Below are 13,055 nucleotides of genomic sequence, written 5' to 3' on the forward strand. Positions count from 1 at the left end.
ACAAAATAAAAATATATCAATTAAAAACGGGTTTAAATTATTATTTTTCAAAGTTTTGCGTCATTTATAGATTAGCATTTACAAATAGAAGATTTTTAATCAACATTAACACTGTACATGTGGATGGCATATATGTGAGTCATATAGTGCCTCCACCAATGTGCAAATTACTAGCATGTATTCCATTGGATATGTGCACTTCTAAGATGAAAATAAGTTTCAGATCAAAGTGTAAGTCTCAGCTAATACATGTGTGTAACATATTTATGAATATACATACCTATTATTCATAATTATTTTTTTTTTTTCAATTAAAAAAGTCAGCAACAATAAATTTATTTCAGATATTAATAAGGTGTGGTAGGAATTTTTGTGTTATACATTTTATACAATGATTCTGTAAAAATATTCTCTACCTGAGTCAACTGAGTTTACCACAATTCATACTGTTATGTGTCATATATACTTGGTTCATTTATCCCAGTCCCAACTGTCTGGTAAATTTAGTAATAATTTTTTTTGCTTTTGCTTAAATTTTGACTGAATGTTGCTGCAAATTACTATACAACTAAGCACACATGATGCATAATTTATAGATTAGTATTTATGTTAGAGGTAGGAATTTTTGTGTTGTCTGTTTCTTACAATGAATCTGTCAAAATATTCTCAAGCTGAAGCTGAGTCAAACGAGCGAATGAACTATATACATATATTGTCATTCTCATTTTTTTTTCAATTTGTTAAAATAAAGTATTCTCTAAATATGTGTTTTTACTTATGATACCTTAGTATTTTAAAATTTCTTTAAGACAAAGTTTCTTAAAATATTTTTAAAAAATTGTAAGAATAAACATTTAAAAAAATATTTTTAAATTTATTTCAGAGGTTACAACCTCTGTAAAGCTAATAGCAAGTTCTATTTATAGAGTTAGAATTGTTTAAACCAAGAATTACAAGAAATTGATAAATAACCACAAATATAAGTCATAACCACCTAACAATCAAAACAAGAACAATAATTGTTTATATTGCTGACTTGCATTGCATAATAAAGAAATGTTTATGCTTTTAATATAATGCTTATCTAGACACCTTAGGCTTTTTTAAATGATAAAATATCAATAAAATATGCTCCTATCTTGGGTGTAATATGAAGTATATTTAATACAAGTGAAGCTAAATGAGTCATAATATTTAATAAATTAATGCCAAAATTGATAACAATGTACAGGTTTTCAGATACTTAGAAACATTTTGTTTATTTTATTATCTATTTCTAATTTTGTTCCCTAATCAAGACACTTTTACTTTAGAAATACATAATATCACATGGATTAAATATAAATAAATAAAAATCAGGTGTTTTGATGATCAGTAGTTATACAAAATATAGCTAAATTTAAATGTTTATTTACCTTGATTATTCCAGCACCAGTCGGGTCCTCTAACAACTCTTACACCCGGCGTTAACATAATTAATTCAGACTTTAAAGATAACTAATTATCGCACATAACAATATTTTATAATATTAATACTAATTCAGACAAAAGCTCCAGTATATATATTTGGCAATGGTATATTGATTAAATAGTGAACTGTTTACTATAACTAGCACTTATTACACATCTTAATACTAAATAATAATTTTAAGTCTACACCCTTTTCATTAATGTGATTTTATAAAACTAGAAAATAAAAACAGAGACACAGCAACTACTACACAAAAGGAAAACAGAACTGTTATGGAGAAAAGAAAAACACAAAACTGTCAGTTTGTTGTCAAAGTCATAAACTGAGTTTTAGGCATTTTTTTGTTAGGTAAGAGCAAGAATAATTTATTTTTATATGTTATTGGGCCTATTTGGATTAAAATAAGTTATAGAAGAAGTGACTAGATAAGACAGTTTAATAAATTGTATTTTTAGTGTATATTCATCATAAAAATAAACGCAGGAAAGGGTAAGGGTGAACAGGCTGTCAATTTGCTGTCAAAAGTCAAATGTCACTTGCCCTTCACCTTAGCGACATTGTAATTATTGCAGTTTATCAAAAATACAATAAATAAATATTTTTTTCTATGTAGCTTAGATTGGTGGATTAATACAAAACATAAACATTGTGCATAATACGTAATTTTTCATTACCCATAAGTATGAGCACCCAACCTAGCCCAGCAAACCAAACAGTTGAAAGAGAGAAGGTTTATATGTGGATTTTGGAACTAACTAATCCAGAAACCAGAGAAAATGCTTTATTGGAACTCAGGTAAATTTACTTCACAAATATTTTAACGGAAATTAAATCATTAAGGATATATTTTTAGTAAAAAAAGAGAAGTTGTCCCAGATTTGGCACCAATGTTGTGGAACAGTTTTGGAACAACTGCTGCCTTATTACAAGAAATTATAAACATTTATCCAGCTATTAATCCCCCCACACTTACTGCACATCAATCGAATAGGTAATTATATCATAAATCGACCAATTAGCATAAGCATAAAGATTGATTTAAATTTTATCTCTTTTCAGAGTGTGCAATGCTCTTGCCCTTTTGCAGTGTGTAGCATCTCATGCTGAAACTAGATCACAGTTTCTACTTGCTCATGTACCATTGTTTTTGTATCCTTTCCTACACACTTCATCAAAAACTAGGTCATTTGAATATCTCCGCTTGACAAGTTTAGGAGTCATTGGAGCACTAGTCAAGGTAAGTTTTTTAAAAGTGTGTTATAAATAACGAGTTATATTTTGACGAAGGTTTCTGGTTAAAATTTAAAATTTAAACAAAAATTTAATTATTCGTATTATGTAATGTTATTTATAACCAGATTGAAAAAATTGAGTTATATTATAGTTTCTAATCTTAAATACAAAACCTAATATTGCTATATAAGATAAAACATTCTTGATAATTCTTTCTACAGACATTATTATCAATTTTGATACATGAGTCAAAAGTCAAGATCGTTTTACTATGGTCAAAATGAAATAAGGGCAACAATAGTTCTTTAGAGTTGTTTGGATTATCTACAGCAACATTTAAGAAATCAGTTAAGGTTTTGAGTATCTAAGTTCTTAATTTAGTTTAATTCTAATTTTGGTTAGATATTTTTAATGTAAGTTATGCTTTGTACCTCTTGACGTTATTCTTTAAAAAAATGGTACATAATCCGTAAATAAACTGTACCTAATACAAGGTAACCCCCCAAACCCCCCCCCCTCGGTGCGCCACTGAATACAAGTTTTTTTTATTACTTTGACACAACAGTTCCATTATTGTCTGTCCTTAACAATAACTGGATTCAAAGTAAATAAAATAGATTCTCTGTCAAATAGACCTCGCTGGTGTGCAGAGCAATTTTTTTCTGTCACTTAGACAGAGACGGCAGGCAATGTGTTAATAGGATGAATTATTTGAGATGAATTAGGTATAAAAATAATGCTGTTTCCTTTATCATGAATATATTTAATTTAAAAAATATATCCCAATTTTTTTTTGTTGTAGACTGATGAACAAGAAGTGATCACTTTTCTCCTTACCACTGAAATAATTCCTCTGTGTTTGAGAATTATGGAATCTGGTTCTGAACTTAGTAAGACTGTTGCTACATTTATATTGCAGAAGATATTATTGGATGATAGTGGATTACAATATATTTGTCAAACATATGACAGGTTTAGTCATGTGGCCATGATTTTGGTGAGTAAAAAAATTGATATTTTTTCAGGTAATTATCAAGATGGATTTTTGAGCACAGGATATTTATATACTCTTTGAGGTTTCATGAAATTATTTTAAGTAAAGTAAAGTACTTCATTGTTGTTAAGAATTATAGTAAAGGATTTACACAAGTTTCAAAAGAAATAAAGAAATAAAATCATTAAAATCAAAATTTTGGGTTTGGTTTATTATCTATGTAAACTATTTTTATAAAATTTGACATATAAACCCTTATTATATAGATAAAATATAAGGTAATATATCATTAGAAAGGAACAGACAGTCAAATTTAATTTCTTTTTGATCAGTGAGATTAATATGTTTACTTTCCAATTCCAGTTAGTCATCTTTGAAAATATTCACACTGTTTAACATAAAAATGTATTTATTTATAACTGATGTAATTATTTTTATATTTATGTATATTAATTTACATATTTTTATACATATGAAAACTAATTAAAATAAAATAATTCGCCACTTAATTATTAAGAAAAATACATTAATATTTTGCTCTATAGAGACCACAGATAAAATAGTACCTATTATTTATTAAACACCATGCATTTATGTATTTTTTAATGTTAAGGTAGTATCTTATCAATAACGAATATAAATTCCTGAACAAGTATTTACAGACATACATTTTATGCAATGAATGAGTCATAACTCACAGATTTTATAAATGAATAATAAAATTTCTGGTAGTTTTTAGTCACTAGATTAAGATATCTTAACCATGTAAATATTTAAACAATATGCTAATGAAAATCTGAATATTTTAGGGCAAAATGGTCATTGCTTTAGCCAAAGAACCATCAGCTCGGTTGTTAAAACATGTTGTAAGGTGTTATCTTCGGTTGTCTGATAATCCAAGGTGAGTAATAATATTTTCATCAATTAAACATGTATAATGATAGATTGTGAACAAATAATGTGTCAAATTATGATATGTCCATATAAAAAAATTATATATCCTATAAGTGGGAATAGAATGGACATTTTGAAAGAGAACTTAATCACCAGGGTTAAACAAAATTGACTTGTAGGGTTATGGGAAAAACTTTGTATATCAAAGGCCTCCCAGACTATAAAACATGGTTAATACAAAACAAGCTACACCACAGAGTAGTGTTAATGCAGAAATCATGAGAAAAATAAGTTAATAATTCGGAGTTTTTACTGGATCCAGATAAGTGGATGATTTTACTTTAAGATAAGTTTATTTTGACGTTTCAATTTCCACTTAGGAAATTGTTTCGATGTCTTTCTCTTTTTAAACTTGCTCTTTGTTTTATGAATATCCAATTTCTGTTTTTTTGGGATCGAAATATTTAAATACAGTGACGTGCAAGAATTATTCTTTTCCTTGTTCTTTTTGTTGCACTGTGTCTATCTTTCTTGTGTTTCTCACATCTATAAACGACCCCACCCATAATCTGCCAGGACTGAGCAACCTTTGAATCACATAGTGTGACAGTGTTTACTTCTTAGTAATTTAGTTCTAATTAAGTTTACTTCTTAGTAATTTAGTTCATGATGTATGTTATAAATTCATCAACAAAATTCGCTACAACTAGCATTTTCTTAAAGCAATTATAGTAGACACCCGCCAGGACGCCTCGGGCCGAAAAAGGGCAAAAAAATTTTATATGGCCATCCTAATAGTATAATATACCAAACATATTACGAAATAAATTATTTTTGACCAGGTCCCTGGGGCCTAAAAAATTATTTTGCTTTATTTTTGGGGTGTGCTGTTGTTTAAAATATTAATATCGATGCTATTATCTCATTAAAAAAATTTCATCATGATCTAAAAAAATTTAACCTGACCCCAGGACTAAAAATGTAAAAGAGGTTGAAAAAAAATATATATTTACAATTTATGTGCTGTGAACTATGCATCTCTTTGCTTGAATCAATAATCGGCTCAAAAGGTTCGTTACATTGAAATATTATGTAAATATTTAACATTGTTCTATATATTTATTCAACCCAGAACTTACCATGAGGAGGTAGCTGCATGGTGAGATCTATCCATTCACCCTCCTGTGCACAACATTTTTACTTACTCATTTCTTAAAGAGTATTGACATTTAATTTGAAATATCGGCAAATTCTTTTTGGCATCCAGTTTAGCTCGTGTGTAACCATCTCTAGATTCACCACACACTTTTATTGACAGATCAGTAATTATTTTAACACATCTCTCCACCACTTGAGTATGGCAAAGGAAAATTGTCAAAATTTGGAACTTGTTTAACCATATCCCACAGTTCCTTGTCAGCCAAATACTCTAGGAGGCGCTATTATAGTACTATTCATCCAGTCTATGAGATCTATGTAATCTTCTGCTGAAAATGTGATTTTTTATTCCAGCTTTCATATATTTTAAAATTCTTCTGAAAGCAATCTTTATAATAGGTTGATGTGAATGTTTTTACATAGAAAGTAGAATGTGTTCCGGGTGCATAAAATAAGCATTGTCTTGAATAACTTTATTGCTAATTAATGACACATTATTCGGAAAATCTCTCGAGACCTGGATTAATTTGCAGAAATGCCTGGTACCATATTCCAATCTTGGCTGTGCTTTTATCTCAATCCACACACGAGAATATACCTTTATTACAAACTCAGCTAAAATCTTTAAGCTTTCACAAGGATCAGTTGTAGCTACATAAACTCGTAAGACCGCGGGTAGCTATCGTTAAACAACGTGAGTGTGTCATATTTCCTGGACTTCTCTCTGCCAAACTTTGAGAACATCTCCATCTCCAATTGCTTTAGATAGTTTGTACAAATACTGTTGATTTGTACTTAGATCATTTTCATGTACAATAGGCAGGACAACTTCTATGGGTTTAAATTTAATAACAGGCATTTTTTCGCAATTGGGAAAAAGGGGTGGACCTTTTGTGTGGCCATCTAGTTTTTGCAGCAATGTGGTAAGGAAGTTCATTCATTCAAGCTCCACTACAATGGATTATTTGCTCGCGTTTCTATAATTCGAATGATTTCGCCTTTCCAGGCTTTCCGTATTGATATTTGTACTGTAACATCCTATAATATGTAATTTGCATAGATCTATATTATGGCTTTGTAAGTAGTCTAATATTCCTTCGGCAATGTCTATGGTACGAGACTGGCTCTTATGTGCCCAAAATACAAACTACTTGGTTCTTCAATTAAAGCTATTCACTCTTCAGTTTTCATGATTCGCCTCGTGTTTTTGAAGACCATGGTTTGATCCTTTCTTCCATCAAAGTATAGACCTTTGATTTACTTGTTTAAAATGTTGTTCTCATGCTGGAGTTGCTGTCTGTTTTCCTTAACTCCTCTCCATTTAAATTTAGAAGTCTGAGAAAACTTACATCTTTTTTCCTGTCGACTGTATTATCTTTTTTTTTGCTTAACAATAGAATACAACAACAATTCTGCGTTATTTCAGTCATCTCCTGAACTTTCGCTGATATCACTATTTCTCTTTGTTGTTATAATTTCCGTTGACGGTGAGTTTACAACAGGACAAAGATCACTTGGATCAGCTATAGACTCTTCTAAGGATGCAATTGAATTAATAGATTCCCTGTGAGCCTCATACAATTTTCGGTCTTTTTTTATTCTTAAAATATTTGTAGCTTGCCTGTCAGTATTACAAATCGCCATTTTTCTCGCGCGCTCCAGGTAGTTTTAACTTGTTTCCCAGTTTGAGGAAACGACCGCCCGCACCAGTGACACAGAATATTTAATATTAATAAAGGGGCCCTGCCTAACTTACACATTTATGCTTTTTTTTTTTCAGAATAATGAGGCAGTTTACTAACAGTTTTTTACTAAGCCAAACATTTTTTTACACAAAAAAATTCTTTAAGGGCCGGGGGGCCCGGTTAATTATTTTTTAAACTGACCCTTTGGTATGGGATTATATAAATACTAGTTCTAACTTTTGACAACTAGCCTTGTAGAAAAATAAAAAAAAAATTGGCCCGGCCTAGCTTATGTGTCAAACACTGTTGGAAGAAAAACACAAACAACTTAATAGCAACAACTGGTTGATGTTTGTTAGATCACAATGTTGCATCGAGAATATTCGTAAAAGTATTGAAGAAGTTGGTTATAAACTTGTCATAAATTGAAAATGAAAATAAATAAAGAATTATATTTTTAGTAAAGTTCAAATCCATGTGAAATACCCCAGAATTATATTACTTCTATTATAAATATATATGAACCAATCATATGTAGAATTAAGTCTTGAATAAACTTTTTATTGAATTTAAGGGCTCGTGAAGCTTTACGGCAGTGTCTCCCAGACCAGCTGAGAGACAATACTTTCAATGTCTGCCTACAGGAAGACAAATCTACCACTCATTGGCTGTCCCAGTTGTTGAAAAACATCGACACCCCAGCTACGACTGATCCAAGACAGGTTGGCATGTCACCTTTAACCTCCCAGTAAATACCATGTGAAATAACTAAGCTGCAGATACAAAAATGTATTAATAGTTCTTAGGAAACGGTTTTGGAACCATATATTTAAATTACTTTTAAATATTGCACATGTTTCATTACATTAATGAATATCTAAATCTTACTGTTTTTACAAATTTATATTAACTATTTTATTCTTAACCCATTAGCGCTCAGTGGCAACTTTAGTTGCCAGTGACTTTCAACACCTGTAAAATCTTTTGTGTATTGTGTGTGACCTATTTTTAAGTGGTATATAATTTTTAGCGTGTCCACATGTATTTATAACCTACAAATTTGCTTGTAAACTTGTTAGGTACTCGTTAGTATTTATTTCAATATTAGAGTTTTGCAGCAACCAAACTTAGTCCTAAAAAATGTAAGTATTTTTTAGTTAATTTATAATATTTTGTGTTCATACTCAATTCATTTTAAACCAAAGGTTTATTATATATACTGATCTAAGAAAATTAACTGTTCATTGAATTATAACATAATTATGGTACCCTAAATCCACGTGGCAACTTTAGTTGCCATTGAGCACTAGAATGATTTATTTTTTTCTTTTAGGTCTGAGGATAATACGTTTAGCGTAGATAAAATTATGAAAGCTTGTGAAGAAAATTACGGATCAAGTTTTTTTAGAAGAATCAGGTCTGTAGGAATAGTTCCTCCTATAGAATCTGCTGAAGCTGATACAGACGAAGATTCAGATTTATCAGATGACGAAACTGAAGGAAATCCAAATCATTTACCAGGTAAAATCCTCAGATCAGAAGCTATTGTTGAGTTGGATGAGGAAATTGTTGAGAATCATTCAAACAGTACAGTAAATATCTGTTTGGATGAGAAAAATATTGACACAGCCAGGTACTTCAAAACCTATTGGAAATAAAAAGCGAAAAGTAATTGCATCTTCAAACAGTGTTTGGTCTCAAAATAAAGAAAAGAGTTGGAATTTACCTGCCGTTACTATACCCTCTGGACCATCGACTATGGAATTTTTGAAAAACTCAGTAAATTCTCCACTTCAAGCTTTCAAATGCTTTTTTACTGATACTCTAATTGAACATATCATTACACAAACTAATCTTTATGCCGGACAAAAGGGAGTGCATAGTTTAAATGTAAGTTATGATGAAATTTCTGTCTTCTTGGGAATAATCTTATTATCTGGTTACCACCAACTGCCGAGTAAGCGGATGTATTGGCAAAATGAACCTGACTGCAAGGTAGCTATAGTTGCAGAAGCAATGCGAAGACGTCGATTTGAGGATATATTACGGTATCTCCATCTCAATGATAACTCGCAGATAAACACTGACAGGTTTTACAAGGTCCGCCCTCTGTTTGATTATCTAAATAATTCATTCAAGCAAGTACCAGTTGGAAATTCAGTTGCTATAGATGAGAGCATAGTCCCGTATTATGGACGTCATCCTACAAAACAATTTATACGGGGCAAACCTATTCGTTTTGGGTTTAAATTGTGGGTTTTAGCAAGCCGTAATGGATTTGTGTCTCATGCTGAACCATACTGCGGTGCACATAAAAAGCTTCCTGATACGGGACTCGGACAAGGAGGAAATGTAGTACTAGGACTTGCTGAATATGCCAACGTTCCTACCGGGACTAAATTATATTTTGACAATTTATTCACTTCTGTGTCCTTACTTGAAGAACTGTCTAAACGAGACTTGGGGGGAACTGGAACATTGCGAGAAAATAGAATAGCAAAATGGATGAATGTACCTCCGAAAGAATCTTTTAAGAAATGTGATAGAGGGACGACACATCCCACATCTAATGGAAAGCTAACAGCCATTAGATGGAATGACAATGCTGTTGTAACAGTATTATCAAACTGCCACACAGAAGTGCCGTTTAAAAATGTTCAGCGGTTTAGTAAACGTGAAAAAAAGAAGATGATGATTAAAATGTTTGATGCCATTTCCCACTATAATTCTAATATGGGAGGTGTTGACCTAAATGATCAGTTCACTGCTCAATATAGATGCAAAATTCGCAATAAAAAATGGTGGTGGCCACTCTATGCTTGGTCTGTGGATGAATGTTGTGTTCAAGGTTGGCTTCTATATAGGCTTCTAGGTCACGAATTACAATACTTGCAATTTAGAAGACAAGTAGTATTACAGCTTCTTACAAAATATGGTTGTTCTCCAACTAAACCCGGCCGCATACATCGTTTTCCACTTCCGCTGTTTTGGAAGATCTAAGAACGGACAAGAAAAATCACATTATCGCGAAAGGAGACTCAAAGTACCGCAGATGTAAAATGTGTCAAAGAAGAACAACATACTTGTGTAATAAATGTAATGTACCCCTACATGTGACTTGCTTTGAAACTTTCCATAAATAATTTCCATAATATGTATCTAGTTTTGTTAAATCACGATTAGTTTTTAATACATTTTTCTATTACATAGAAAATTTTTGGTTATTACCAAACCGTAAGCGCTCAGTGGCAACTAAAGTTGCCACTCATTTTGACAACCTTTTGACAGACCTTGATTTTTTTATGTATTTTTTAGTAAATATGTAACACTATTTGTAATAAAATCGATAAAAAAATTTACAACTTTTAAACTTTTTTAGTTCTGAGCACTAATGGGTTAAAATCATACACAATAATCTTTTATGTATGAAGAATAGAAAACTATTCATATAATCATTGATTGAGAATTGTGAGCTATTAAAGCAATACATGCGTACAATGAGTTATGTTTGGTACTTGCATACAGTCCTCGTATTTTTTCTTTTTTTTTGTATGTAAAATGTTACCGTTGCATTAATTCATATGAAAAATCATGTCACAAAAAGTTAATCTTTACCCCGTCATGAACATTACAGTCAAATAGTTTTCGTCGTTGCAGAACAAGACGGTTAGGGTCAGTATCTTTTTACTAAATTCTTTAGGAACTTTTAATCATCTTTAGTTTCAGAATCGCTCAAATTAGTCCTTGTTGTGAATAGTAGGATTTTTGTGAAGTATATACGAAGGCGGTCCAATAAGTACTTGTTGGAGAGAAGAAAATTTTGGAAAAATGGCGATTTATGTCTCAAAATAGTTTCCTTTTAGCTCGATACACTTACCCCAACCCAGTGATGCTCCAATTTCTTTAACCCGTCTGAAAAATACGTTTTCTCGCAGCCTGCAAACGGTGGCACAGCGATGGCCTCATTAGACATAAATTTCGTGACTTTTCAAGTTTGGAAACGAAAAGAAGTCTCACGAGGCCAAATCTGGAGCGTACGGTGGATGGACAGCAGTTCGTAGCCCAATTTAAAAGACCACTTTTTTCTTCGCCAAATGAGGCCGTTTTTTCTGAAGCTCGTCATCGAATCGGGCTAATAATTCGGCTTAGTAGGGCCCTGTGATCGTTTTGCACTTCTCCGGGTAGTCGATATATATCATAACTTTCGAATCCCAGAAAACTTTGGCCATCACCTTTCCGGCAGATATGACAGTATTCTCATTCTTCGGAGCACGTTCGCCGGCTGAAGTCCACTGTTTCGAGTGTTCCTTAATCTCTGGTGGTTAGCGCGAAGATGAAACTTGTTTTTGTGCAGCTAATAATTAACAATATGTAATATAATGTAACTTAGAGAACGGATTTCAGTTATGCTTGTGAAAAATTCACTAAGATATAGTTTCTCTGGTTAAATATAATGTGATCAACAACTAGTTTGATTTAATCTGAATGCCAACAAGATTCCTTAAAATATCATAAGATGCGAGTTGATCAGTACCTGGACAAGTGTGTCATTACTTTACATAATATGTAGGGCCAATATTTCATTAATAGATCTGAATTATTTAGAGGATATCATTGAACACTTCTTATTTTGCTTTTAAAATAACATAATGTTGACTAGTTTTTATTAAAAATGTATGGTAGTTTATTAAACCGAATCCTAAAAATTACTTGTACATTTTGCATCGTGATGGTCTGATAATAAATTGGCAAAAGCTAAGCAGAAAGCTTGACAAATACTTATTAAGATATTGTAACCTATTTAGGACTACGGACTTTTTAGTGTTAATTTTATTCGTTGTTGTACAGTTGTGTTGAGAAAAATCTAAAACTGTAGATATAGGTATACGTTTTACAAGGTGAATAAAAGAACTGTGATTATTTTTTAGAAACAACTATTTCTCCCACTATGTGTCGGGAAAACATGTAATTTTATAATTCAGCTGTGCTGACTTGTAACCTCTATGTGTTAATAAAGTAAAAAACACTTTAAATTTTTGTGTTATTTAAAGTCTCCATATGTGTCCAATTCCCTCGCTTCAAAAGGAGTCGGGTCAGTACACTACAGAACGGCGAAGAATCCCTGAAAGAACTTTTGAGGGTGTCTAAAGGATCCTGAGTCTAAAACAAAACTGCTACAGTAGTCGCCAAATGCGAAGAACCAAGGGCGCGCATTTATGATTGCACACACACCGGTAGATACAATTGGTACATAGGTTACTTAGAACATTCTGAAACACTGACGTGAATATTTTAAGACATGAAATACATGTGTAATGCTATAGAATAAAATAAAAAAAACAGGTGTGGCAGTTCAGTGGGACTGCCGGTGGAAGTTACACTTCTATACACGCATTCGCCGTTACAAATTTATTTGGGAGTCAATCTGCACAATCATTACATATGTAATGCTATAGGTACGACATAGCAGAAAGAGAAACAGAATTAATAACAACTTACTAACAATTAATAAACAACTTTTGACCTGTAATAGGAGTATAGTAAATGAAGGATTGAATCAATATTTTGATGAAAATGTATATTTTTATTTTCATATATGTATGAAAGGAGTTGAATGCAA

The 13,055-nt window shown here is 31.6% G+C and overlaps 2 protein-coding genes across 2 annotated transcripts in view; one reads left to right on the forward strand and one right to left on the reverse strand.

Annotated features, from left to right (window-relative positions):
• The window catches only part of mib2 (E3 ubiquitin-protein ligase mind bomb 2), a 49,511-nt gene extending 47,760 nt beyond the window's left edge, over positions 1-1,751 (reverse strand). Inside the window, exon 1 of the mRNA XM_072522681.1 lies at positions 1,416-1,751. Within this exon, the coding sequence (XP_072378782.1) occupies positions 1,416-1,473 (58 nt within the window). The 5' untranslated portion in view covers positions 1,474-1,751. The remainder of the gene's footprint in view (positions 1-1,415) is intronic.
• Positions 1,752-1,983: 232 nt separating this feature from the next.
• Rcd-1 (Required for cell differentiation 1) lies at positions 1,984-12,468 on the forward strand. The gene is made up of 6 exons (XM_072522684.1): positions 1,984-2,266; positions 2,325-2,462; positions 2,531-2,708; positions 3,507-3,701; positions 4,508-4,599; positions 8,010-12,468. Exons 1-6 carry the CDS (start codon positions 2,154-2,156, stop codon positions 8,185-8,187), a joined length of 894 nt encoding a protein of 297 aa, XP_072378785.1. The 5' UTR covers positions 1,984-2,153; the 3' UTR covers positions 8,188-12,468.
• The last annotated feature ends 587 nt before the right edge of the window (positions 12,469-13,055 follow it).

This window comes from Diabrotica undecimpunctata, chromosome 2 (assembly GCF_040954645.1).
Source record: "Diabrotica undecimpunctata isolate CICGRU chromosome 2, icDiaUnde3, whole genome shotgun sequence".
Classification (NCBI taxonomy): Eukaryota; Metazoa; Arthropoda; class Insecta; order Coleoptera; family Chrysomelidae; genus Diabrotica; species Diabrotica undecimpunctata.

Excerpts from the sequence above, each read along its gene's own strand:
- Rcd-1 (XM_072522684.1), top strand. The coding sequence starts at position 2,154 with ATGAGCACCCAACCTAGCCCAGCAAACCAAACAGTTGAAAGAGAGAAG. Across the intron at positions 2,709-3,506 it reads TCATTGGAGCACTAGTCAAG|ACTGATGAACAAGAAGTGAT; the intron begins GTAAGTTTTTTA and ends TTTTTGTTGTAG. Across the intron at positions 3,702-4,507 it reads GTCATGTGGCCATGATTTTG|GGCAAAATGGTCATTGCTTT; the intron begins GTGAGTAAAAAA and ends TGAATATTTTAG.